Source organism: Sphaeramia orbicularis, chromosome 14 (assembly GCF_902148855.1).
Source record: "Sphaeramia orbicularis chromosome 14, fSphaOr1.1, whole genome shotgun sequence".
NCBI lineage: Eukaryota > Metazoa > Chordata > Actinopteri > Kurtiformes > Apogonidae > Sphaeramia > Sphaeramia orbicularis.
Window position 1 is genome coordinate 42,460,558 of NC_043970.1, and position 27,405 is coordinate 42,487,962.

The 27,405-nt window shown below is 36.4% G+C and overlaps 1 protein-coding gene across 1 annotated transcript in view; it reads left to right on the forward strand.

Moving 5' to 3' along the window:
* The window catches only part of alcama (activated leukocyte cell adhesion molecule a), a 255,318-nt gene that overhangs the window by 168,246 nt on the left and 59,667 nt on the right, over nucleotides 1-27,405 (forward strand). Inside the window, 2 exon segments of the mRNA XM_030154323.1 lie at nucleotides 13,017-13,104; nucleotides 20,035-20,205. Coding sequence (XP_030010183.1) covers nucleotides 13,017-13,104; nucleotides 20,035-20,205 — 259 coding nt within the window.

Genomic DNA, 27,405 nt, shown 5'->3' on the forward strand with positions numbered 1-27,405 from the left:
ATGGATTTATTGGCATCATTCATGTGTACTGATGTCAAGGGCAGCTTCACCTCTAACAGATAACCAGTGAAAGATAGAAAACCTTCCTTTCTCGAGGTCTTGTACATATTGTCCATGTCGTCCTCTTTGGAGATGTTGCTCTTCTGAGGGATTTAAGTTTGTTTATTTGGTGAATATTCAGCCTCTTGCATCCAAAACACTTTCATTTATCACCACCACTACAGCCTCCATTGTCCTCCAGGAGAAAATCGACTGAATAAATGCAAGGAGGAAAGGGAAAATTTAGCAAATCACTCCAATCAATCCAGAGAAATTGATAAGCACAGGATGAATATTATCACAGGATCTCTGTTTGCAGAAATAGGGTTGGTCGGGTTCTTTATTTTTGAAATTACAGACAGGTTGGATTTGAACAGGATTACAGACGACCTCCATGGGTAGAACTAGTCCCATTCGAATAGGCCTTTAGTCTTCCTTCATATATTGTAATAAAAAGGGCCGAGGGATGTGGCCTAAAAATGTTCATGTCATCCAAATAATTGTCAAATCATCATTTCGTTCCAGTTGACAGGCTGATTTTTGGTCATGATTAAAAGCTGAAGACAGAAGGCAGTTACTTGTTAAGTGTTGCAAAAGATGCAACAAGGCAAAAAAAATTAACATAAACCTAATTAAGGCTCGTCAAGACAAATACACACCTCATCTTGTCCCTGATTTTGTGATTTCATGCCTATTTTGTGCATTTTCTTTCTAAATATAATGAGTGCTTATGCAACAAAATGAAAACCACAATCCATTTGTGTTGTATATTTTTCTTTATGGTAAGAACATATTAACCCTTCATAGGTCACTTATATAGAAATACTGTGAAATTCTAAATTTCAACCTTAGTATGATACTGGGGGACAGAGCAAAAATGTATTAGTTTTGTGAAGTCTTTCAAAATTGTGTATTGTTATGTAGAAAGTAGTGCTGTCAAACAATGAACATTTTTATGGAAGTGGGTACTGACACAGTACTGTTGATTTGTCTGTGACCACAGAGCCAATCAGAGTCCTCGTTATATCATGTCTACACTGGTAACTTGTCACATCCCAAAAAGTACCAAGGAAATCAGATAGAAAATAGATTGGTCTTACAGACAGCAGAGATTTAGCTCAGTCTGTAACATTTCAGACTGTAACGCAGAAGATTCAGGTTCAATTTCCGGTCAAAGTAGCATTTTTTTTCTCTCCGTAAAGTCCGACATTGATATAAATCAGCCACTGGGACAACGTTCAGAGTGCAGAATTCAGACCACAGCACTTAATACACTGAACTGACACTGAACTGAGAAGTCATATGACACACTGCTGCATCTAACATGTTGCTCCGCCCACCTTCTCCAGCCTCCAGAGCAAAGAACATTATAAAACAACATATAGAGTATTTAGAACAATAATTCCTATTCTGTACTATATACTATCACTAATTTGTCATTTCTTCCAACAGTTGCCACAGTACTGTGGTAGAAAAATGAATAAAAGAATGAATTGAAGTACACTCCATATATGACCACAGTACTGTGGTAACAAGAGGAGAATGAGTTCATGGAACAGTATCTATGATTGGCTCTTGTACAAATTTGATTGGTCTGTGGGAGTAGACAAACCCGTATTTCATGCGACAGTAGACGTAAATTTTTTATCAGATTAATCACAGGATTGCTGTGGATTAAGTTCTACACTAACATGTGAAAATAGTAAGTAAAGTATTTAAAGGTGCGGGAGACTTTCGTCACAAATTTTTCATCAAATCTGTAAAACCTCAGTCATAGCCTAAGTATCATGAATCTGTAAGTCTTTCTGTGATTACTCACCTGAATCTCTTGCATTACGGTGAACAATTTCTTAGTGCCATCCACCATAAATAAAATGTGTGTTTACGAACAGAGCCAGTAGGTCACTCGGGCATCTTAGGAATTTTGTCGCGACGTGCATTGTGGGAAACGGAGGCTCGCACAGCTGCCTGCAGCGGCAGCATTTCTGCCTCATGTCTTTAGCAGCTGCCACTGTCAGGTGGCTGCACGAGCCTCTGTTTCCCACAATGCACGTTGCGACAAAATTCCTAAGATGCCCCAGTTCCCTCCCGGCTCTGAACATAAACACACATTTTGTTTATGGTGGATGGCACTTCGAAATTTTTCACCGCAATGCAAGAGATTCAGGTGAGTAATCACAGAAAGACTTACAGATTCATGATACTTAGGCTATGACTGAGGTTTTACAGATCTGATGAAAAATTGGTCACAAAAGTCTCCCGCACCTTTAAGTACGTCCAGAATCATGACATTGTTAAATTTCTTGTATTTCGTTATTTTTTCTGTGATTAATAACCATTGATGGGTGCATATGTAATTGACTTCTTGATTTTATTGGTTTTTAGCTGTTTTTTCTTTTTTACCTCAAAGTTTGAGACAAATAAATAAAATAATAATAATAATAAATAAAATGAACTGCATTCTGTTTCCAGGTATATATTACAGTATGCACTCAATGCACACTTTGCCAGAATAAATGTCCCATAATGCAATGCAGTCGTGGCAACAATGGAGTACGACAGAAGGCAAAAAAGCCCAGTAGTCAGTGGTTTGCAGTAAAACATTATGAAGTCCTGTCTCTTTTGGATGCGTCGCATAGGACCTTACACTAAAAAAAGTTATTACAGTCAATAGTGAGAGACCAGTCTTTTTTTAATCCTGTTTGACTTATGCATCATTTAGTTTGTTCCGTTTTAGAGATAATTTCACAAGTCAGGAAAGTTGCAATTGTGGTAAAACTGCTGAAGTATCAGACCGTGAAAATACTTATATATATATATATATATATATATATATATATATATATATATATATATATATATATATTATGACTACATACCAGAAACTTGCAGAGGTTGGCATCATCATAACTGTCTCTGAGAGTGAGGATGTGTCTGCAGCTTCAACATGACCTGAATGGAGTGATTTTCACAGCTATGAAAGCGTTTTGCGGCGCTGTAGGCCGATCAGCAGCTCCATGTGAGGCAGACGGGGTAATTATCCGAGCTACTGGCCTATCACAGCATCAGGACAGATGATTCCTGTTTATCTGATCAGATTTGGTCAGCTCTGATTAAAAAAGGCTAAAAAAAAGTGGAGCTTGAAGATATCCATCACTGTGTCGTCACTGCTTTCATCCATAGACAATCAAATCAATGATACCGTGTCATGTGTCAACCATGAAAGTTGGCAATTTTCCTTTCTGTAGCGTCAAATCCCCCGTGCTTCGTATGATAAGTGGTACGTCATGTGCTTATCTGGACTGTATCTGCTGCAGATTACGAATGCTGTCATTACTCAGGTTGGTCACATGTCAATTCCTGCTCAGATATGGTGTATACATGTAGATAAACCCTTATGCAGTCTAAACTTGCATCATTTTGGGATAATTTATGCTTTTTTTTTTTTTCAATTTGTCTTGTCCATCATCGTAACAGCAGAATGGTAATCCGGCTCCTTTTGGCGCTGAACAAATTTGCTTTGTCAAAGGAAACTTCATAAAGTATATGAGGTTCCCCTTGATTCTACTGTCTTTATTATGAGTTTTGTTGAACCACATTTCAATGCCAGACCTGACGTTGGTGGGGGGGTGGGTGGGGGGGGGGTAAGAAAGAAGAAGGTGGCGTAGACCCTCACAAGAAAATATCAATAATACAAACAATAACAACCATGTTGATAATTATAATGGTTACAATAACTAGAACCAGAACTGAGTAAAATGGGCAGAAGAGAAGGAACAAAACAAACAAACAAAATTACAATAAAATAAAATAAAATACATGAGACCTATAGAATGATGAATATAAGAAAAGAAAGCATGAACAGAATATCATCATAATGATAATAATAATGATGGATAATGATGACAGATAATGACCCAATCTATACTTAGCACCATCAAAAACACACAGGTCAGAATAATATGTATATTTGTAGATATATTAAATGAATTGGTTTGAGGTTACCTTCATATTAAAGAGGGAAGCACTGTTCATTAGAGAATGAACTGTGGACAAACTGGGATCAACTTAGCATGTTTATTTAGTCACTCAGAAACTGAAAGTGTCATCATTCAATACTGGGTGTGTCCACATCTGGGTTCAAACAAGCAGTGAAGCGACCACACATGGAACTAAGGTCCAAATCTGCGTGTACAAATTTGCATGTGCTAATTTGCGTGTGCTTATTTACGTGTACTAACTTCTGTGTACTATTTTGTGTGCGCAATCTAGAATCTTGCGTGTGGGGTTGAACCGTGGTTTGCGGGTGATTTACTAAGATTACTTGCACAAACTACAACAGGTGCAAAGTCTTGCAAACCTCCCTATTTAAATAAGGATTTTGCATGCGCTACTGGAGACAGTACGCCAGTGGTTCCCAACTTTTTTTTGGCTCGTGACCCCATTTTTACATCACAAATTTCTGGCGACCCCAGACATTCAAAACAGAGACTTTTTTAAGTCCATGGCAGCCATGGCTCAGTTGGTAGAGCGGGTCGTCCAGTAAGCAAAGGGTTGGTGGTTCGAATCCCGCTCTTTCCTCGTTAGTCCGTTGTGTCCTTGGGACAAGACACTTCATCCTCCTTGCCACCCACACTGGTGTATGAATGTTTGGTGTTTGGTCAGAAACTACTAGCCACCATTGCCCACCAGGGCAATGGTGGCTAGTAGTTTACCACCACCAGAGGGAGAATGTGAGAGCGAATGAATAATGGGTCAATAATGTAAAGTGCTTTGGGTGTCTAGAAAGGCGCTATATAAATCCAATCCATTATTATTATTAAAATTTTTGCTAAAATGAATTTGTTTTTGATCATGTAATAGTTTGCGATACTATCTTGCAAATAGATGTTAATTTTAGATGACATTTAGTCTATATAATGTATATTATTGTGGACGGAGGCAGAAGAGCCAGGTGTAGATTACTGCTCAAAGGGAGAATTTGATTTTCCTTGGTCAGAATATGTACAGTCAGTCCAGCTTAGATTTACAAGGCTGACAATTAATACTGAACAAACAAGAACTCAAACTATGAATTATGAAAGAGCTGCAGCATCTGAAACTGACCGCAATGAACATTTGACAGATAAACAGAACCACAGTGCTTCAGTTTCAGACTCATAGTTTGTCATATCTTTTATAGATTGGGATTGTCTTTGTCAACTCACCATATATTTTTTTATTCATAAGTTTTTTGGGTTTTTTTTTTTAGCAATTACTAGACATTTCAGACAACCCCATTTGAATTCCAGGCAACCCCACGTGGGGTCCCGACCCCAAGGTTGAAAAACACTGCAGTACACTGTAAAAACTGCTCTGGGATACAACAGTTGTCCAACTGTTAGTCACAAAGGTATTTTAAGGTCAGTGTATCCCAAATGTCCCTTGTGTTTGTATCGTACAAAATTCAAACAATAAAAATAAAGTAACAAAAAAACAAACAAAAAACCCCTTATCCAGTACTTAAATATAAGTTTGAACTGATTGGATTGAGTGATGGATCACTCCACATAACTGTACCGTCAGCGCTGACAGACACCTCATGTTAACAGCTTAAGGCTAATAGTTTCTTCTAAGCAATGAGTCAATGTTCTCACTGTCTTGACAGCATCGAATAACAGAGTTAATTAAAGCCCGTATTCATTAGAAATGCCCTGCAAAGAGGCCAATACATCCCCATGATAAATACCAGAATAACAATGCGGCTTTGGCCTTTGCTTATTTTCAGCTTTGGGCTTCTCCAGCTTGGATCTGAAATGTTTTTTAATTCTGGTCGCTCACTCATAACGCTGTCGTCCATCACTGTGCGGATGAAAATGCCAGTAGGTTGGAGGGAGATTGCGAGTCCCTTGAAATGCAAAACACCACAGTGGATGATTTTGTTTTGCTCTTGAGCGAACTACAGGGAAGAAAGACACTGAGGTAATTGCTGAGTTGTGGGCATTTATTAACAATCCTATAAAAGCCCAACAGGAATGAGGATTATGTAACATGGAGCTGACAGTTCAGAGAGGCTACAGAAGTCTGACAGAAGCTTTGACATCCCTCTGATGCAAAATACCAGTGCTTTAAAGTCAGTGTATGACGTTATATATCTGTGGAGATAGATTTGTGTCTCCATTAGATCAAACCAGATTCTACGTGGGAAAGTTTGGGTTTGTTTAAAATAGGGTATATATGGAGGTAGATTTGTTTCTTTATTATTTAATCAAAAGGAAAGTTAACAAAAAAAAAATACTTTCAATCAAAAAAAAAAAAAAAAAACTTCACTTAAATAAAAAAATTCAATAAAAAAAAACTTCAATCAAAAAAACATTTTAATCAAAGAAAAATAGTTCAGACCAAAAAAAAATTGCATTTGAACACTTTTTTTCTTTGATTGAAAAGGATTTTTTTTTTTATTGAAGTGAGTTATTTTTTGATTGAAAATTATTTGTTTGATTGAAATCATCTTTTTTGTATTTGGGCCATATTAGGGGTAGGATATTTGTGTCTTTATTATTCAATCCCAAAAAATATCACTTTGATCAAAAAAAAGGTTTTTTCCAATCAAAAAAACTTTACTTCTGTCAAAAAAAAAAAATCAATTAACAAAAAAAAAAAAAATTCAATAAAAAAACATTTTAATCAAAGAAAAAGTTTGAATGCAAAAAAAAATTTTAGCCCCAAAAAAATTACATTTGAACACTTTTTCTTTGATTAAAAAGTTTTGGTTTTTTTTATTGAAGTGAGTTATTTTTTGATTGAAAGTTATTTTTTTGATTGAAGTCATCTTTTTTGTATTTAGGCCATGTTATGGGTAAGATATTGGTATCTTTATTATTCAATCCCCCCAAAATATCACTTCGATCAAAAATATATATATATTTTCAATCAAAAAACTTCACTTCAGTCAAAAAAAAAATTCAATGTAAAAAACTTCACTTCAATAACAAAAACATTTTAACCAAAGAAAAAAGTGTTTGAATGCAAAAAATGATAATATTTGAGACCCAAAAAATTGCATTTGAATACTTTTTTCTTTGACTGAAAAGTTTGTTTTTTTTTTTTTTTTTTTTATTGAAGTGAATTATTTTTTGATTGAAAAGTATTTTTTTGATTGAAGTCATCTTTTTTGTATTTGGGCCATGTTAGGTGTAGGATTTTTGTGTCTTTATTATTCAATCCAAAAAAATATCACTTTGATCAAAAAAGATATTTTCAATCCAAAAAACACTTCACTTCGATCAAAAAAAAAAAAAATTTCAAGCAAAAAAAATCTTCACTTCAAAAAAAAAAAAAAAAAACTAACTAAAAAACATTTAAATCAAAGAAAAAAGTGTTTGAATGCAAAAAATTGAGACCCAAAAAATGCATTTGAACACTTTTTCTTTGATTGAAAAATTTTTTTTTTTTTTGGTTAAGGCAACTTTCCTTTTGATTAAATAATAAAGAAACCAATCTACCTCCATATGTACCCTACTTTAAACAAACCCAAACTTTCCCGAGTAGAATCTGGTTTGATCTAATGGAGAGTCTGGAAAATGCAGTGCTGTTTAACTCCACCACAGCAGGAAAGAAGATAGCCTGAATGTGCTGTCAGAGTCAGATAACAAAAAATCCCCATGCAACCATCCATCGTCTGTGAGTCCACACAAACACAAAGAGCTTTTAACGTACTGTAGGTCCATGTGGAGACTTTACTTTAAATGACTAACCACTGGTTCGGGCTCCCGTCCAAATACAATGTCCAGATCTGCTCTGTTGTTTAGATGATCTGGACGATTCACTGGCTGCCGTCTTCCTCCCAGATGCATTATCCAACATTCTTTGTAAAAAAAGAAAGCCTTAAGCAACACCTCCCCCCCGTTCATGCAGTCAAAATGATCTTACATTCACATCGATCATCACACAGATCCTCTGCATTGTGGCAAATTCTAGTATTTTCCTTTTACCATAACTCTGAAGCGGGGTTATTATAGTCAGAGCTAGGTGATAAAAGGGTAATTATGTGTCATTATAATGGCTGCGGATGTTCTACTTCTAAACCTGTGAGATGTGCTACAGTTTGGAAAGTGTTTAACCCTTTATTGGGCTAGTGACTATTTTTGGTGATTTCCGCATACATTAAAAGTCAGGTCTAGTGTGGTCTCCAGGGTCTGTTATGTCCACCTCTGAGGTCCAATGTGGTCTCCAGGGTCTGTAAGGTCCACCTCTGAGGTTCAATGTGGTCTCCAGGGTCTGTAAGGTCCAATGTGGTCTCCAGGGTCTGTAAGGTCCACCTCTGAGGTTCAATGTGGTCTCCAGGGTCTGTAAGGTCCAATGTGGTTTCCAGGGTCTGTAAGGTCCAATGTGGTCTCCAGGGTCCGTAAGGTCCAATGTGGTCTCCAGGGTCTGTAAGGTCCACCTCTGAGGTTCAATGTGGTCTCCAGGGTCTGTAAGGTCCAATGTGGTTTCCAGGGTCTGTAAGGTCCAATGTGGTCTCCAGGGTCCGTAAGGTCCAGTGTGGTGTCCAGGGTCTGTAAGGTCCACCTCTGAGGTCCAATGTGGTCTCCAGGGTCTGTAAGGTCCAATGTGGTCTCCAGGGTCTGTAAGGTCCAATGTGATCTCCAGGGTCTGTAAGGTCCAATGTGGTCTCCAGGGGTCTGTAAGGTCCACCTCTGAGGTCCAGTGAGGTCTCCAGGGTCTGTATGGTCCACTGTGGTCTCCAGGTTCTGTAAGGTCCACCTCTGAGGTCCAATGTGGTCTCCAGGGTCTATAAGGTCCAGTGTGATCTCCAGGGTCTGTAAGGTCCACCTCTGAGGTCCAATGTGGTCTCCAGGGTCTGTAAGGTCCAGTGTGGTCTCCAGGGTCTGTAAGGTCCAGTGTGGTCTCCAGGGTCTGTAAGGTCCAGTGTGGTTTCCAGGGTCTGTAAGGTCCAATGTGGTCTCCAGGGGTCTGTAAGGTCCACCTCTGAGGTCCAATGTGATCTCCAGGGTCTGTAAGGTCCAGTGTGGTTTTGAGGGTCTGTAAGGTCCAATGTGGTCTCCAGGGTCTGTAAGGTCCACCTCTGAGGTCCAGTGTGGTGTCCAGGGTCTGTAAGGTCCACCTCTGAGGTCCAGTGTGGTCTCCAGGGTCTGTAAGGTCCACCTCTGTATGAACAGTGAGTGGACCTGCTTTGTTCGGTTCCATGAAGTAATGGACCTAATGTAAGGAATGATGTTCAAAGGGTTCATGTGGATGTGGGCATGGGTCTGGACCAGCCCAGCACGCATGGGGGTCTAATGTTCTAGAAGTCATGTTCTAATGTTCTAAATGGGGAATGCCTATGTAAAGATATACTTTTATGTCAAATTTGAGTATAGTTTTAATTTATTACAATTTTACAATTTTATTTTATTATTACAATTTTAATTTTACATACCTAATATTTTGGAACCAATATTCACTTTTACAGTCTTAGAAAAGGTTCATTAAGCATCTTTGTGTTATTTATGCAATAAATTATATACATTTTTCATATCGGATTTAATATTTTTTGTGCGTTTTTAGTCCTTTTGTGTTGATATAGTAGGTTAAAGTGAAAAAATAATAGACAGATAAGATAGAAAAAAAAGATACCAAACATGGGTATAGTAAACATTTCTTTATATAGTACAGGGTGACACAAAAAAACGGGAACTTTTTAACAATCCAATAAAACCAAGAGTGATGGAAGAAAAATATTTTATTCATAGTAACTGAAACCTTAAAACAAGCCATTTAAGAAACAATGATGGAATTTTCATTTTTTAAAAATTACAGGGTGACCCAAAAAAACGGGAATTTTGGAAGTGCGTATTGGCAGACATGAGCAAGTGGCAGCACTGCGAGACAGTGACCTTGAGCAAGTAAACACACCCCCATTTTAGTAACCATTGGCGGCTGTGCGAGAATTGTTCAGTAACCGTGTGATCTCAAGATTGGGTAACGTTCCCTTGCCCCCTAGATCGCCAGATTTGTCCGTTTGTGATTTTTTCTTGTGGGGCTATCTCAAGAGTAAAGTGTACACGACTCGACCAAGAACTCTGGATGAGTTAAAACAGAGAATTCAGGATGAAATTCACAGTATCCCAGCTGAGATGTTGCAGCGGTCAATGAGGAATCTCAATGGCAGATTTCAAGAATGCATTCGTACAGGAGGACGCCATCTACAGGAAGTAATTTTTAGAAAATGAAAATTCCATCATTGTTTCTTAAATGGCATGTTTTAAGGTTTCAATTACTGTGAATAAAATATTTTTCTTCCATCACTCTTGGTTTTACTGGATTGTTAAAAAGTTCCCATTTTTTTGTGTCAACCTGTATATAAAGGCAACATCAGAAGTACTCAAAAACAGCCAAAATAGGCTCAGACACATCTCAGTAAGTATTTCTTTTTTAAAATAGACCCAAAGTGCTTCTAAACTTGCTTCATATCATTAGTCTACATCTGGTTTGAATTTTTAGCCCCTGCCAATTCATAGAAGAACCCATATAACAGAGGACTGGGGGGATTTCGGGGGTATACCCTTGGTGTCGACCCCCGACAGTGTCAGCCTTGTTAAACTTTAATGGTCTCACCTTTTTGCATTTTAAATCATATACTGAATTGAACTCTGTTAAGAAATTGTCTTTTTTTTTTTTTTTACATAATGGATGTATAGAGAAGCCCGATCTGTGCTTCTAAATCAAGTCTGAGAGTTATTCATGACTGCCCCATATACACATAAAACATGGTGTTACATAATAGTAATAATTGTTATATGAAGTCTTTCCTGCAATGCATCTGAGACAAACTACAATATCTTATTCCTTTATTCTTTTCATTATTCTACGCTGTAAAAAATGTACACAAGCCGGATGAAATACATGACATGATTATGATATGATGTATATATTAATGCTATATTATATTCATGTGTGAAACCATAAAAATGCAATAACACGCCGATGTCTTATTGTTATTTAATCAACCAGAGGGATCATACATTGTAAAATTCCTGAAATTTAAGACAGAATGAGCTAGTTTGTGCTGACACTTAAAACAGTGACTACCGGCTGAACATTGTACGGATCCACGGCCCGAGGCAAAGAAAAACATGTTTGTGGTGAATCACGTTCTACTCTGCGGCGCAGCCTGCAGTACAGGATATGAAGCAAAGCTGTGGGAGAAGGAATGTTCTTATGACTCACACTTTATCTGGTTCACACATACCGTATCTGCGCTACCGCCGCTGACCTTCAGTCCTGAAGATGTAAGAGCGAGACAATCACCCTGTGTGCTTATGAAAAGAAAGACTCATTCATTTCTCAGTCAAACACTTATTTGTTTTTCTGGCGTACTTCATCCAACATTCTTCTCCCGGAAACTGACTTGACTGCAATTCTGCTGATTTTTAGGCACAGTTTCTCTCCCAGGGTTCCTCCTCTGAATAAAAAAACACCCATGTTACTACTAGAACCGCATCAAAGCTTTCTTAGCAGTTTTTAACCCTAAAGCCTAGAACGATTTGTGGTTTTTTTTCTCTATTTATACCATTAACAAGTAATTTATTACTATTTATCGTTATATTATCACCTGCACTTTGCATTTTTCAGTGAAAATCCATTATTTCTTCACTGACCGTGTTGGAATCAATTCAGAGGTTATTTCCAAACAGAGAAAACTGAAGAAAATAGGACGTTATCAGCAAAATACACTGCAAAAATCTAAATCTTACCACGTGTATTTTTCTCATTTCCAGTCCAAATATCTCATCACACTTAAAATAAGACAGAATCACCTAAAGAGTAACTTAAGTGAGATATAAGAACTGATTTTTAGACAATAGATCTGGAAAATCTGATTTCAAGAAATCTTACCAAGATAATAATTTTCACTTGTTCCATTGGCAGATTTTTGCTTCATTCAGGATTTTTTGTTGTTGCTAAATTCAAGATTTTTTTTTCAAAGTCAAGATTTTTTTTTGCTTAATTCAAGATTTTTTTTTTTTTTTTTTGGCTAATTCAAGATTTTTTCGTTACTTAATTCAAGATTTTTTTTGCTTAATTCAAGATATATAGCATTCAAGATTTTTTTTTTCTTAATTCATGCAAAAAAATCTCCCAATGGAACAAGTGAAAACTGTCTTGGTAAGATTTCTTGAAATAAGATTTTCCAGATCTATTGTCTATAAATCAGTTCTTATATCTGACTGAAAAGTTACTCTTTAGGTGATTGTGTCTTTTTTTAAGTGTGATGAGATATTTGGACTAGAAATGAGAAAAATACATTTGGTCAGTTTTAGATTTTTTCCAGTGTGAATCACTGAACAGACATAAAAACAAGCATCTGCAACCACTGTCATTTGTGAAACTATACGGTGTTTCCATATTCACTTCAGAGATGATGTATGTGTCCAAAAAAGACAAATCTGACATCACTGAAATACTGGGAAACTGCATTTTACCTAAATTATTTCAAAGCGGTTCATAGTTATTAAACATTTTAGATCAGTAAATGCTTTCAGGTGTTTGAGGGTAAAATCTGTACTCCCAGTTTATTGTTGTTATTCAGATTTTTAAGGAAACTTTGTTTATATAAACATTTTCATAATGTAATTTTACTTTTTTCACTGTTATTATTTTACTGGTCTGACCCACTTGAAACCATATTGGGCTGAATGTGGCCCCTGAACTAAAATGACACCCCTGCTATCGAAGGTTAAACCAGTTTAAGAACATTTTTCACAAACAGTCATAATGAGCATGAAACTAACACAAAATAAACGAAGCTAAACGCGTCACCTTAATGAATATGCACATTAGTCGAAGCAGAGAATCTCATCTTGATGTCAAACGTGTCAAGCTTTTTCACTTTTAATAGTTTGAACTAATTAAAAGTGTCTTGGAAAACAAACGCCTGTTCCCACATCTGTTTTATTCCACACGTTCTCTTGCTCTGTTTCTGTTTGGCTCAGGTGGGAACATGTGTTGCAGCAGACGCCAACCCTGCAGCGACAGTCACATGGAAGAAGAATGGAAAGGCCTTGGTAGCCGACGGGAAAGGTAACGTATCGTGTGGCGTTCGCTGACACACCCAGAACCTGTCAGCCAATCACAGCTCACCGGAGGCTGTGAGCGGCGGTCCCCTGGAGTGGGGGCAGCCCCGGTGTTTTATACACATGACAAGAGAAGGGGAAACTTAATCTGTCACCGTGGATCGTATTTACCCGAGAAAATCCCTCAACAACAGTCGTTAGAAATGTATCACTGGCTACGTTAACTTGTCACCTCAGGGTTTAATTTCAGCTCGGCGTGCTGAGATGATACTGCGTCTTGATTTCAGCCAATCACAGCCTCTGACAGAAGCAGCTGGAGCAGCAGAAAGAGTGTTAAACAGCTTGGTGTTTGACTCCAACAAGGAGAAAACACTGCACTGTTTTAGATAGGGGTGTGCATTAGCAAGAACCTGGTGATACGATACAAACCACAATACTAGGATCGCCATACGATATATCACGATATATCACAATACTGTTAAAAAGGCAATTTTTTGTTTGTTTCTTTTTTTAAATGATTATTTCCTCGAAGCATTGAATTACACCAGAAATCTGCACAAATACTAAACACATTTTTACTTCATCACAACAGGATCTAATGCTATACCACAAAATGTTCCTGTGTTAAAACTTAAATGATGTTTTACAGACATTACAGTTTAAGATCCGGTTCAAATGTTCATATTCTATTAGTTAATAACTAACATCACAACCTTATTTTTGTGCAAACCCAACAAAAGAACTAACATTATTGAATAAAAGTGTGTTAAATAATAAATAAAATATAAACAAAAATGAACCTCCACAATATCTGCATTTCAATAAATACCTATAAATATCGATACAGTACTTTTTAATATCGAAACAGTAGAATGTGAAATGAAATATTGCGATATATTGCAGAGCCGATATTTTCTTACAGCCTTAACTGGGATCACAATACGATATATCATATGTTAAAAAGGCAATTTTTTGTTTGTTTCTTTTTTTTTAATAATTATTTCTGGGAAGCATTGAATTACACCAGAAATCTGCACAAATACTAAACACATTTTTATTTGATCACAACAGGATCTAATGCTATATCACAAAATGTTCCTGTGTTCAAACTTAAATTATGTTTTACAGACATTAAGTTTAAGATCCTGATCAAATGTTCATATTCTATTAGTTAATAACTAACATCACAACCTTATTTTTGTGCAAACCCAACAAAGGAACTAATATTATTTAATAAGAGTGTTAAATAATAATAAATAAAATATACACAAAAAAGATAAACAAAAAACAAAAATGAACCTCCACATTTTTTCTTAATTTTGTGATTTTTAATTTTTTGTAATTTTGTTCATGCTTTTGATTTAATGGTTATTTTATTTTGTTTCTAACTGCCATTTTTCACTTATTGCTTATTTTGTAAATTTTTTTCATTTTGAAATTATTTTCATAATTTTTTTTTTATTCACAACTTTAGTTTTTTGCCATTTTCTATTATGTGTTTGTTTTTCTTTATCATTGTTCATATTTTAAATTTTCATTTTTACAAAATTTTGTCATTCTTTGCCCGTTGTTTTTTCTTCATTCATGCTTCTTTGATTTATGTTTTACGTAATTGTTTATTTTTTTAAATACATTTTTTTGGTCGTTTTGTAGTAGTCATTTTTTGGTTAGTTTAAAAAAAATTCTACAATAGCTTTCATTAATGGCTTATTTTGTTCATATTTCTTCGTTTGTCAGTTATTTTGTTAATTTTTTTCTTTACTTTTGTGCTTTTTTAAAAAACAGTTTTTTTTATTTATTTATTTACCTTTTAATTAATATGTTGAATCTTTGTTCTTTCATTCTTAGTGCTTTAATTTTTTGAAATATATTTTAGGTTTCAGACCAGCAAGACACTGAAGATCTAATCTTTAAGTGTCGTCATTTTTCACTATTTTCTGTCATTTAATAAAGCAAATAGCTAATCATTTAACAATCACCAGATTCATTGAACTACATGAAGTCAAGAATGCAGCAAACTGTTGTCGAACAAACAAACATCACACGTCTGTTCGTGCATTTACAGAGAATTTCTATTGTCACGAATAGGGGTGTGCCAAAAAATCGATTCATACGAGAATTGCCATTCTCTTTCACCACAATTCAGAATCAATTTAAAAGGTCCCAAAATTGATTAAACAAAAAAAAAAACAAAAAAAAACAAAACCGCCAACAGTCTGCCTCCATTTTGTGCCCAGGACGTCCTGATGTCATCACGCACCCAGTTCTGGAAATACGCATGTGTGGTAAGCACCAAAACAAAGAGGAAACTAATGGAGTAGGTAGGGTTAGCTATGGGGTTAGCGGTTAATGATTAGCAGCTAGCGCGATTAGTGGTTAGAGCAATTAGCGGCTAGCGCATTGACATGCCATCAAATGGCATTAAATAACATGCGAAATGATGAAAATGTGAACATATAGCACGCTAAATGCAATAAACTGGCGTCACATACAATGTGATTTCATGAGCTCAGTCTGTCAGCTGCATCACTCAGAGCTGAAGGACACGGTGCCGAGTCAGCCACCAGCAGCAAACCAACACACATTGCTAGGCCTCACCCAACCAAGGTTATAATAGTTTTGGATTTTTCATTATAGTTTAGTTTTATTTAGTTTGGACTTTTTTTCCTCTAATTCAGTTAGTTTTAATTTGTTTTTAGAGCAGGTCTGCTAGTTTTTATTAGTTTAGATTTTTTTTCTAAATGCTTAGTTTTAGTTTTTTCATATCTTTTCTCTTCTTCTCCGTCGTATTCAAATAAATCCCAGACAGGACTCTGCTGCTTTCTCCCAACTTTAGTCTCCATGTTTCAGGTAGAGTGGGGACCAGAAGACGACTGGAAACCACAAGTGACGGACGGTGAAGTGTCGTATGGTGCCGCTAGATAAAATTGCTGAAGCGAAATAAATTGATTTCCTTTCAGTCCGACATTGATGAAAACGAAGGGAATTTTATCCATAATTTTTATACATTTTAGTTAGTTTTGTAAACACACAATAAAGTTTGTTAGTTATTGTTTTTTTCTTTAAATTACAGTTTTTATTTATTTCAGTTAATGAAAATGTTTTTTTTCAATTCTAGTTTTCGTCGTTTCGTTAATTTTCGTTAACGATAATAACCTTGCGCCAAACTCCCTGCCAAGCATGGATAAATGTTTAAAACTTAATGAATGTGAAAAAGTTGTTTTAATGTCTGCATTTGTCATCCTGTCTTTCAAAGCAGACTGGAGTAGATCATGAGGATCCTTTACACACCTATAGCTTGAAGCAGAAATCATTATGTACAAAATCATTTTGAATCGAAAATTGATTTTGAATCGAGTTGTAGCCCCAAAAATCGGAATCAAATCGAATCGTGAGATAGTAAAAGATTCCCACCCCTAGTCACGAAGCCACAAATCCAGTCCATTTGGCATCAGTTTTTTCTAAAAATAATTCAGACTTTATATATTAGTCACAATATCATCCGTTCAGTCTTTTCCAGTTACACCTTCCTTGCTGCTCGCTAATAATATCTGCTATACATATTTATCTTTTCCCTCTTCTGCCCAAATACATGCAGCAGAAAAAGAGCAGTCACTTCTGTCACCAAAAATGTTATGTATTACTTGTATCACCTCCTGCCACAGCTCCAAAACACCAAACTATAATGATGTGCCAGCTCATCTCCGCATTCCCTCCAACACAGACCCCTTCCCATCCCACCCGCCTGTACACATTTTAATATCGAATCACATTCCAGCTACGGAATTCTCTCCAAAAAGCCGAACCGGTGCCAGTGGACAGGAATCTGAGCACATTTACTCAAGTGTTTCACTTCATCACTGCTACTTGCCTGAATTATTTCCATGTTACATCACTTTGTACTTCCACTCCTCTTCAGTCACATGGAAATATTTCAGTTTTTACCCCGCTACATTTGTCGTGAACCTAAAATAAAAATTTATAATTAGCGATCAAGCAAAAGTGAACATCAGCATGAAAAAGTACATTTGCACACATCATTTATCCAGTGGGCTTGTATTTTAGCAACAAATGTGTATTTTATGGAACTGTTATTCTTTTTAAAAGAGAAAAAAAAGTTGCAACCAATTTTTTTCTATTGTTCTTTTTACACCACAGCTATAGCTCGAATTTGACGCTTAAAATTATATATAAAAAATGTGAAAATGTGTTTAATGTGTTGATTATATAGATAAGTGTTAAGTTTCAAGTGTTAAATTTTCATTATTTTGTGAAAATTATTATTATTATTATTGAATAATACATAGTTAGTAGTTAACAAGATAATGTGGACAGAAAAACAACAACATGTAAGCAAAGGGAAAATCATAAATAAACAAACCAAAAACAGATATCATTTATATTTATGAGTTTGAACATCATTTGTGAGCTGCTTAAAAGGTCTTGTCCACGTGTTAGCACAAAAATACACATTTTTAATTTTCCAGTTCCTTATAATTCAGATATTTGAGTGAAACTGTCAGACAGTGATTATCTTTGGGTTGTGATTATCATTTTGAGTGATGCATACGATGGTAAAGAGTCGTCCACGTGTTACTGTGGCTAATAACTAATTAACTAATAACTAATAAAACAGACTTTTTAATATTTTATTGCAAAATTTATTTTCAGCATAACTGAACATAATATCTAAAAGGTTTTGTCCTTCTTCATATCAGAACCGCATGTTTTGAATGTTTGCGTAAAGCTTAAAAAAATTGATGTCCGTTTCAACTCCACGTGTTATCGAGTAGTAATTTATTTATTTATTTTTTTGATCAAGATCTTTTTGTTGAAGATTTCTCAATATAATACAAGTGCAGTGCTGAATGGTCCTTACAGAAATCTTAAGTAAGCATGGGTGTAAATTAAATGCAGCTAGCACCATAGAAAAAACAAAAAAAACAAAACAAAGCAAACAACACACTGTACATAAAATAATCCCTACTCAGTCATTGCCAGTGCACTAGAAATATTAACGGATCTCTATCACAACAGAAACCTGCACTAGGAGTAAGTACAGCAGTGTTTTTCAACCTTGGGGTTGGGACCCCACGTGGGGTCGCCTGGAATTCAAATGGGGTTGCCTGAAATTTCTAGTAATTGATAAAATAAAATGAAAACTTACTAATAAAAAAATATATGGTGAGTTGAGAGAGACAATCACAATACATAAAAGACATGACAAACTCTGAAGCTGAACCTGAAACAGTGGTAGTGTTTCTTTCAAATGTTAATTGTGGCTGGTTTCAGATGCTGCAACTCTTTCATAATTCATAGTTTGAGTTATTGTTTTTTCAGTATTAATTTGCAGCCTTTGGATTGACTGTACAAAATTCTCCCTTTGTGCAGTAATCTACACCTGGCTTTTCTGCCTCCGTCCACAATAATATGCATTATATAGCCTTAATGTCATGTAAAATTAACGTTTATTTGCAACTTAGTATAGCAAACTATTACACTATACTATAGGGTCGCCAGAAATTTGTGATGTTAAAATGGGATCACGAACCAAAAAAGGTTTGGAACCACTGAAGTACGGAGTAAGCAGCAGCGTTAAACTGCACCTAAAAGTCAAGCATTTACAGGGCCTGGAATGTTTTTAGGAAGGGACCCCACACTATCGAGCCATAATTTTACATTTTTCACCCAAAAATTTTATCTCCCTAAACTTTTTGTTAAAGTGCTTAGAAATACCTACTCAAATATGTGGAATACATGCAGATAAGTTACTCCATTGGTGTGTGATTTACCATTGTTACGTCATCTGGACTCATTCCCATAAAACATGTATCTACAGTTAGCATGTGAGTGAAGTCCAGTCCCAGTTCAACCTGAGGGTTCATGTTCCAGTTGCATCGATAACTACAGTGTATTTGTGGGGTTTTTTTTTATTAGTGATAATTAACAAGACAATGTGGACAGAAAAACAACAACATATAAACAAAGGGAAAATCAAACAAATAAACAAACAAACCAAAAACAACTAGAAGCACTCGGAGAGCACAGACCTTCACCAAGGCAGATCAGTGCCCCGGATTTGGATGAAAATTTCAGGAAATGTTGATACTGGCACAAGGAACCAATGATTAAATTTTGGTGGTGATCGGGGGTGGGTGGGGCCACGGGGGCCCACTGATCTGCCTTGGCGGAGGTCTGTGCTGTCTTTTCTAGAAAAGCACTCGTAAGGCAGGGCAGTGGGTCCCCGTGGCCCCACCCACCCCCGATCACCACCAAAATTTAATCATTGGTTCCTTGTGCCAGTATCAACATTTCCTGAAATTTTCATCCAAATCCGTCCATAACTTTTTGAGTTATCTTGCACACAAAGAGACAGACAGACAAACAAACCAACACCGGCAAAAACATAACCTCCTTGGCGGAGGTAACAACAACAACAACAGAGTATTGACAAACAACAATGACAACATCATATTACAATGAAAAAGATCATAAATGTAAATAGCAACTAAACAATATAGCTTGGTTAGGGGCGATGGGGAAAAGGGGAAAAGGGGAACAGGGGTGTGAATGACAGTGAGAAAAAGAGAGGGGGGAGTGAGGGGGAAAATAATAATTGTTGTAATAATACAAAAATATATAATAATAATACCAGTAGTCTAATTTGCTAGTATTATTGTGGCGGTGGTTGCAGTGGAGGCAGCCACAATACAACAATGAATTAAATAATTTAATATTTGTAATAATGTCTTTGTATCAGTTACTATCTGTTTTGAGTTTATATGAATCAATTTAAATTAATATGGCTATGGGGAGGGGTGAGGGGTGATGGAGCCCAGCACACAGAGCCCGAGGAGGGGGGGGCACCATCAACCCCCCCCACACGTGTTTGTTCATGTGACTTGGGTCGTCATCTCTGAACCTGCTTTCTTTGCAGCTGTTGTGATCACCCCCAGCCTGAAGATGGATCCCGCCACGGGCCTGTCCACCACGTCCTCCACCCTTCAGTACGTGGCCACCAAAGAGGACGCCGGCGCCGTGTTCGCCTGCGAGTCCACGCACGAGCTGGCCAATGAGGAGGTGGACGCTGGACCCTTTTCTGTTCACTGTGAGTCAACTTTACTTTTAACCCTTAGGGGTCCACGGTCACGGCTCCAGGACTGAATCACATGACGTTTTCAACACGTCGTAGCGTCAGAAGTCGGTCACGTAGACCACTGGGGATAATCTACAAAACATTTTATGTCCAAAATAAATCCTATTAAGTATCATTTCTCCTGACCATGTAGTCACTCCTATATGCACATCTCAAATTATGTCAATTTGTAAATGGCTTGTGACTCCATCTCTTAACTTAATTCATTTATTGAGAACATACATTGCTTTTCCAGTTTCCTGAAAAATAACCGTTTTGGACGTAAGAAGTTTCCGCCCGACAGCGATGATATGTAAAAATATTATCATTATTATTATTATTAGGGATGTCCGATAATATGAGCCCACCGATATTATTGGCCCGATATTGGCATAAAAACATAATATCGGTGAATATCGGTATCGTTTTTTTTGCCTATCATTAAAACCGATAAAATAACGCCTTGATTTCGCCGGCATTTATTGACGCGTAAATGAAGCATTCTTTGTAGCTGAAAGAAATGTGCAGTTTTCAAAATTGTACAGTAGAGTTGCCACACTGTAATAGACTCATGGAGGGAGGGAGAGAAAATAAATAAATATGGCATTTTTTCCACAACTTAAGTTGAAGTATGTATTCTTTGCACAGACAGTGTTTACATTTTGAAAGCCTTGTTGCATTTGAGAATGCATCCAATGGGGCATCACAATAAAATTAGGCATGATGTGTTAATTCCATGACAGGAGATATGTGATGTTACCTACAATTAGTTTAATATCCCACATATATTAAGAGCGGTATCGGCAGATATCGGAATCAGAAATTAACCGTTGGACAATATCGGCATATCGGTTTTTAGCAAAAACTGACTGACTGCATTTTGAGAGTCTGCTGCTGCTGTCTGCCAAGTATTGAAGGTTTTTAAGCGTTTGACCAAAACTGTAGGTTACTAAACTTATCTGTACTTTTCACATATACGTGCGTCATCTCTTCTACAGTTAGGATATGTTGGTCTACACAGGTGGTGTGTTCAAATGAGAACATTACCATTTCTGCAATATCCTTGTCACCTCTTATGACTTCTTGATTCTATAGAGAAAAAAAACCCCTCTGTTTAACCCTTAGGGGTCCACGGTCATGGCCCTGTGATTGAATCACATGACATATTCAACACATTGCAGCGTCAGAAGTCGGTCACGTAGACCACTGGGGATAATTGCCTTCGAAAGTGCGGACTTGAAACTCTCTCCCACTTTTTATTTAATGTTGATAGAGCAAATACAACCAGAGATATGACATTTTAAAACCGGAGTAAACAAGTAATATAGTGTTATTATAGCGATATAAAGCAAGCGTTATATTTCGGACCATATCTTCGTCATTTTTTGTCCTTTTTCAAAACGGAAAAAACTTCTAATCCACAGACTGCATTAGCATTACAGGTAATGGTGAGAATGACCCCCACCTGAACCAGATGTGGATACCGGGAGGACTGGGGGTGAGAAAACAGGAGAAAAAACCTATGTGAAGATCTACTTTTATGTCAAATATTTGAGTATAGTTTTAATTTATCACAATTTTGATTTTATATACCTAATATCTGGAACCAATATTCACTTTTAAAGTCTTTGAAAAGGTTTGTTAAGTATCTTTGTGTTATTTATGCAATAAATTATATACATTTTTCAAATTAGATTTTACATTTTTTTGTGTGTTTTTTGGCCTTTTGTGTTGATATTGTAGGTTAAAGTGAAAAAATAATAGACAGATGAGATAGATGAAGTTGTGCTGAAATAAAAGTTACCAAACATGGGTATAGTAAACATTTCTTTATATAGTATATAAAGGCAAAATCAACAGTACTCAAAAACAGTCAAAAGAGGCTCAGATCTGTAAGGATTAAGACCAGATGTTGTGTATTTTTTATGTTAAATATATTATAAATCATACGTCGAGTAGATTAAAAATATTTGAAGACGTAGACCTAGATTTTTATGTTAGATTTGTTTTTGTTGACTCTTTCAGTTTATTCAGTTTCTCAAGTGGGTTCAAGTGGATAGTAAGTGGATATTTGGTAAATTGACTAGATTTTGTTTTTATTTAGATGTAGTATTTTTCCAGAATAGCCTTGATTTGAAGAAGCTGAAAAAGGTCAGTTAAAGTAGTTCTTGGCTTCTTATTTGTCGGTTCTTAGTTCCTCGTGTTGTTCTTATTCTTGTTCACCCTGAACCGTTAGAAAAGTGAATTTAAATGTCATTTCATCTTGACATTTGTTTTTTCTCTCCTAGATTCAGTCATGGTCTTAGTTTTCATTTACTATTCAGACTGAGCTCAATAAATGCCGTTTTATGTCACACCAGTTCTTATGACATTTGGCGTGCTATCTGTACACATTTTCAATTTTTCGCTTGTTATTCAACGCCATTTAATCGTGTGTCAATTTGTGCCAAGATCTCCGGGTCACATAACCCGAACCCTCACTGTGTGGTATTTGATTTGGTTATTAACGGCATGAACATACGCACATAAAGCTTCTAATGCGTACAGATAACAGGCCAATTAAAATATCATAAATATTTTAATTGGCGTGTATATGGTGATATCACATTGTACTATAATAACCCCTCTCCATTTTCATTTCTGCTTCAGAACCCATTAAACCTCCTCCAACCTCCACGTCTTTACTCCTTCAGCAGTTTCTCATTGTAGGAAGTGAAAAAAGGATATTTAGCTTTTTTTAAATGGAATTCTTCACTTTCCAACATTTCCCTGAGGTCAACATAAAACTGTAAATGTTATGCTTGGGTCTGAATTCTTCATTAACCCATAAAGACCCAGTTTTACTTTTGTGGCAGTTCCCAAATTAATTGTTCTCTATTTCTATCTTTCTTAACTATGATAGCATATTAGGGCCACATAAGAAAATAAAAATGCTTGTCACTACAAGAATAAAGTAATTCTATTTCAAGAATAAAGTCATAATATAATGATAATTATTATATTATAATGGTATAATAAAGTCGTAGTTTTTAAAAACTCATTATTTAATTAACAAGGATAAAGTCGTAATATTTCGGGGATAAAGTCGTAACATAATGAGAATAGAGTTGTACCCACTCATGGAATAATGTAGAACTGGGAACATTTTGTGAAGTTCTACTTTCATTTGATGTTTACACACAAAGGCCAAATACTGAGCCTATTAGCCCCGCCCACCATCAACACATTAGCATTAGTCGAAGGACTTTGAAGTGAGTTCACACACGTTTGGGTTTGTTTCATCGTAAGAACCGAACTGATTTGGAGGAAATTTCTTCTTTTGTGGAGGAGGAACTGCTGAAGTGTTCGTCTGCAGGACTATCGGTGGTTCCACCAGAACTAGAGGGTTTGGTGTTTCTGAAGAAACTGTGAGGATTCTACTGTGAGTTTTGGAGTCCAACAGAAGGAAAAGTTACTGCTTCACTTGTTGCGTTCGCTGTAAAACCAGAAATTCTGTCGAATTTTCAAAATATTACAACTTTAATCTCATAAAAGTACGACTTTATTCTCTTTAAATTATGAGTTTTTTAAAACTACAACTCTATTCTCATTATATAATGACTTAATTCTCGAATTATCATGACTTTATTCTCATAAAATCTGAACATATGAAAATAGGTTCTAGAAGCACATGTAGAGTTCATGTGGTATTTAATGTACTGCTGCCCGTCTTGGCCAGGACACAGAGATTTTTAATCTCAATGAGGTTTTCCTGGTTAAGTAAAGGTAAATAAATAAATAAAAGTATGACTTTATTCTTGTTAAATAATGAGTTTTTTAAAACTACGACTTTATTCTCATTATATTTATTCTTGTAGTGACAAGTGTTTTTATTTTCTAATGTGGCCCTAATATGCTGTCATCCTTAACTGATTTATCACCAATGTTTTAATACAATAATATACTCTGTATTTGCATTTTTTGCTGTAAATCATTTATTTTCCTATATTTAATTTGCATATCATTCACAAGCATAATATCTATAAACCCAGTTTGGTAAGAATTCAGCCAATAGTTTTGCTGCACAAATTTAACAAACAAACAAAGAAACAAAACAAAAACAATGCCACTTGCCTCCCCTTCGGGGGGCGGGGTAATAACTGAATGCCATTGAGGAACTGATTACACTTGCTGTGGGTTAAATTTTGAGCTCTGAGGGTGAAGGTGAGTCTGTGAAAAAATAAAGGAAGGTCCACACAACCTGTGAGCTCCCAAAACATTTATTGCAGGACCTTCCTTTATTTTTTCATGGTTAATTTTGGCATCCTGCACACCTCCTATTTTTTGGATGTGTTTATCTCTTTTCATGAAAGTGAGTCTGTGACCTTGAAATAATATTAAGTAAATAATATCAAAACAGAAAAAGTCATGAAAACATACTGTGCATTTATTTTTTCAACTTTTTCATGAATATTATCACAACACAAAGGTGTCGAATAAGCTACAATACGTGCGAGGGACGGGTTTTGTTGTGCCTGGCACCATTTGTTTAATTATTTAACACCATTACAGCCTCAACCTCAAGTCCCCATCATCAGCCAATCAGCCTCCAGTATCATTTTATTCAATAACATACAGTCACCGTCTGCAATTTGATCAGAAAGTAGCTTCAAAGTCATCATTGTAAGTTTGATTTATGGTCTATCTGCTCCAGTTTTGTAAGGGTTTGAAGACATGGTGATATTTGTGACATTTGTACATCTCAGACATTCAATTGTAGCCCTTATTGACTCCGCTGGCAGGTGGCTCCCTCAGGGCAGGAAAACAAACTGCAGACACAGCTTGATGTTAGACGCTGCACTGAAGTGAATTTCCTAAATAAAAATACAGAAATTCAAGATATTGAAAAGGCCTTTCTGTTGGAGCAGTGAAAGGGTAAACATTCACAAAACAAATACAATACAGAAGATTTAAAGGAGCAGGTTATTTCTCTTTTTGCTTTTATATATTGGTTTCACCTTTATTAAAACTTGTAACGCCTTCAGTATTTAAATCAAAAATGTCTCAAACCACCAGCTGAGACTTCTGACTAATGACAAAACAGCCCATTGTTCCATATTCTCTTAAAGTCTTTGTTTGATTGATTACTGCTTTGTGGGAGTCACATGCTTGTTATACCAAGAACAAGTGAGTCAGAGCACAAATAAACAGGGATACAACTTCCCTTTCCCCAGTTGAATAGAGCCATTCAGTTGAACTGAATTCACTGGGTTTTCACTATTTCACTACATAAAGACAAACCCTGGGGACGGATTCATACAGATTCCTAGCGTAAAGAATTGCTCCGAGTAGGAAAATTCTCAGAAAATCAGAATTACATGCATGGACGAAGAATTTCCCCTTTAAGTTAAAAATAGATCATGGTAAATAAGGAGTAAAGCATTAACACAAAGCATCTTAAAGGGCTCATATTTATGTAGACCACAGGGAAATGTTTGAAAATGAAGAATTCCATTTAAAAAAGCAAAATATGACTCCTTTAAAGGGCTCATATTTATGGACAGAGCCTTTTCCGTTGTTGCTCCAACTCTCTGGAACTCCCTCCCACCTACCATTTGACACTGCTCCGACCTCAGCACCTTTAAATCCCTTTTAAAAACTCATTTATTTAAGATTGCTTTTAATGTTTAATTTTAATGTTTAATTGTTTTATAGTCATATACCTGCCTTTTGCACCTGTTTTTTTGTCTGTTTTTAATGTGTTTGGTTTCTGTTTTTATCTGCTGTATGTACAGTGTCTTTGAGTTCCATGAGAAGCGCTATACAAATGCATTATTATTATTATTATTGTTATAGTTATTATTATTATTTTTATTTTCTAAACCCACTTTTATTTGTCTTTGGTTCATTTATTTGTGTATTTGGACCCTAATGGTTCATACAGTTTGAATTCGAACCCTCCAAGTGCTGCAAAACTATCTTCAGCATTTCCGATGGTAAGGTTTTGCTGCCACACCCGAAAAAAAAAAAAGAAAATCATCACCGTTGCATTACACTTATTATACATATGTATAATATAAATTAGTCCAGGACAAATGCCCCACCCCCTCAAGTGAAAGTTTGCGAAGATTCAGGAGGTAGAGAAAAGGGGAGATTCACAACAGCAGGAGATGTAGACTGTCAATTTCACTTCTGGACCACCCCGTATGACACTCCCCCAGCTGAACTGTGCACCCCCCCCCCCCCCCCCCCCCAGTTATAAATATTATAATTAGTATGGAAACCGAATGACAAACCTAACTCCGCCCCTGGATTACAAAGCCCCACACCAACAGATCAGTTCCACAGGAAACACTGGCTATCTTTATATTCATTCTGGCAAAGTCCAGTGGATTTCTACAACCTGTTTTAATTCCTGCTTAATTTGTTATGTTTTATAACTAGGTCCGTCTCCACATTTGCACATATAAGGTCCAGACTTCAGACGAACATTTCTCCAATATTTCTCCATAATTGTTTGTCAGCAGCGGTTGGAGTCAGTACTGAAAATCTGTCCAAACTTGGAGCCCATTACCTAAAATGTTCAGTTGTTGGTTGAACGGGACAGAGCAGCACAGCCAATAACCTGGAGGGGGCGGGGCCTGAAGTGGCTCATGTGCATTTAAAGGACCAGTGCTCCAAACCACCTTTCTGGTGTCATTACTCAGAAACAGTGTTGGGAATAACAGCGTTAAAAATAACGGCGTTACTAACGCCATTATTGTTTTCCAGTAACAGGTAATCTAATGAATTACTATTCGAAATGTTACAACGCCATTACTGTTACCGGCAGTGAAATGTGGCGCATTACTATGCACTGATATCTAACAGCTGTTATCCCTCCTGGCCCACTCAGCCAGACACGAGAGGTGTGACATTTGGGGACGAATCAAGTCTTTTGAACGGCTCTTTTCAGTGAACGATAAGAACCGATTCGTTGCGAGCCGTTCGTTTACGAGCCATTCTTATATTCAAATCACCCACACTGCCTTCATGCTTCACCTGTGTGTTCATGAGTCTGAGTTGTCCGTGCTGCCTTCATCTGAACGACTAATGAAATCTCCGAGTTTGAGTCGTCCGCAGCACACCCCATTCACTTGAACGCAGCTGCGTGCGCAGCTAATTTAGGGGAGGAGTTATCAATGAGTCTGACTG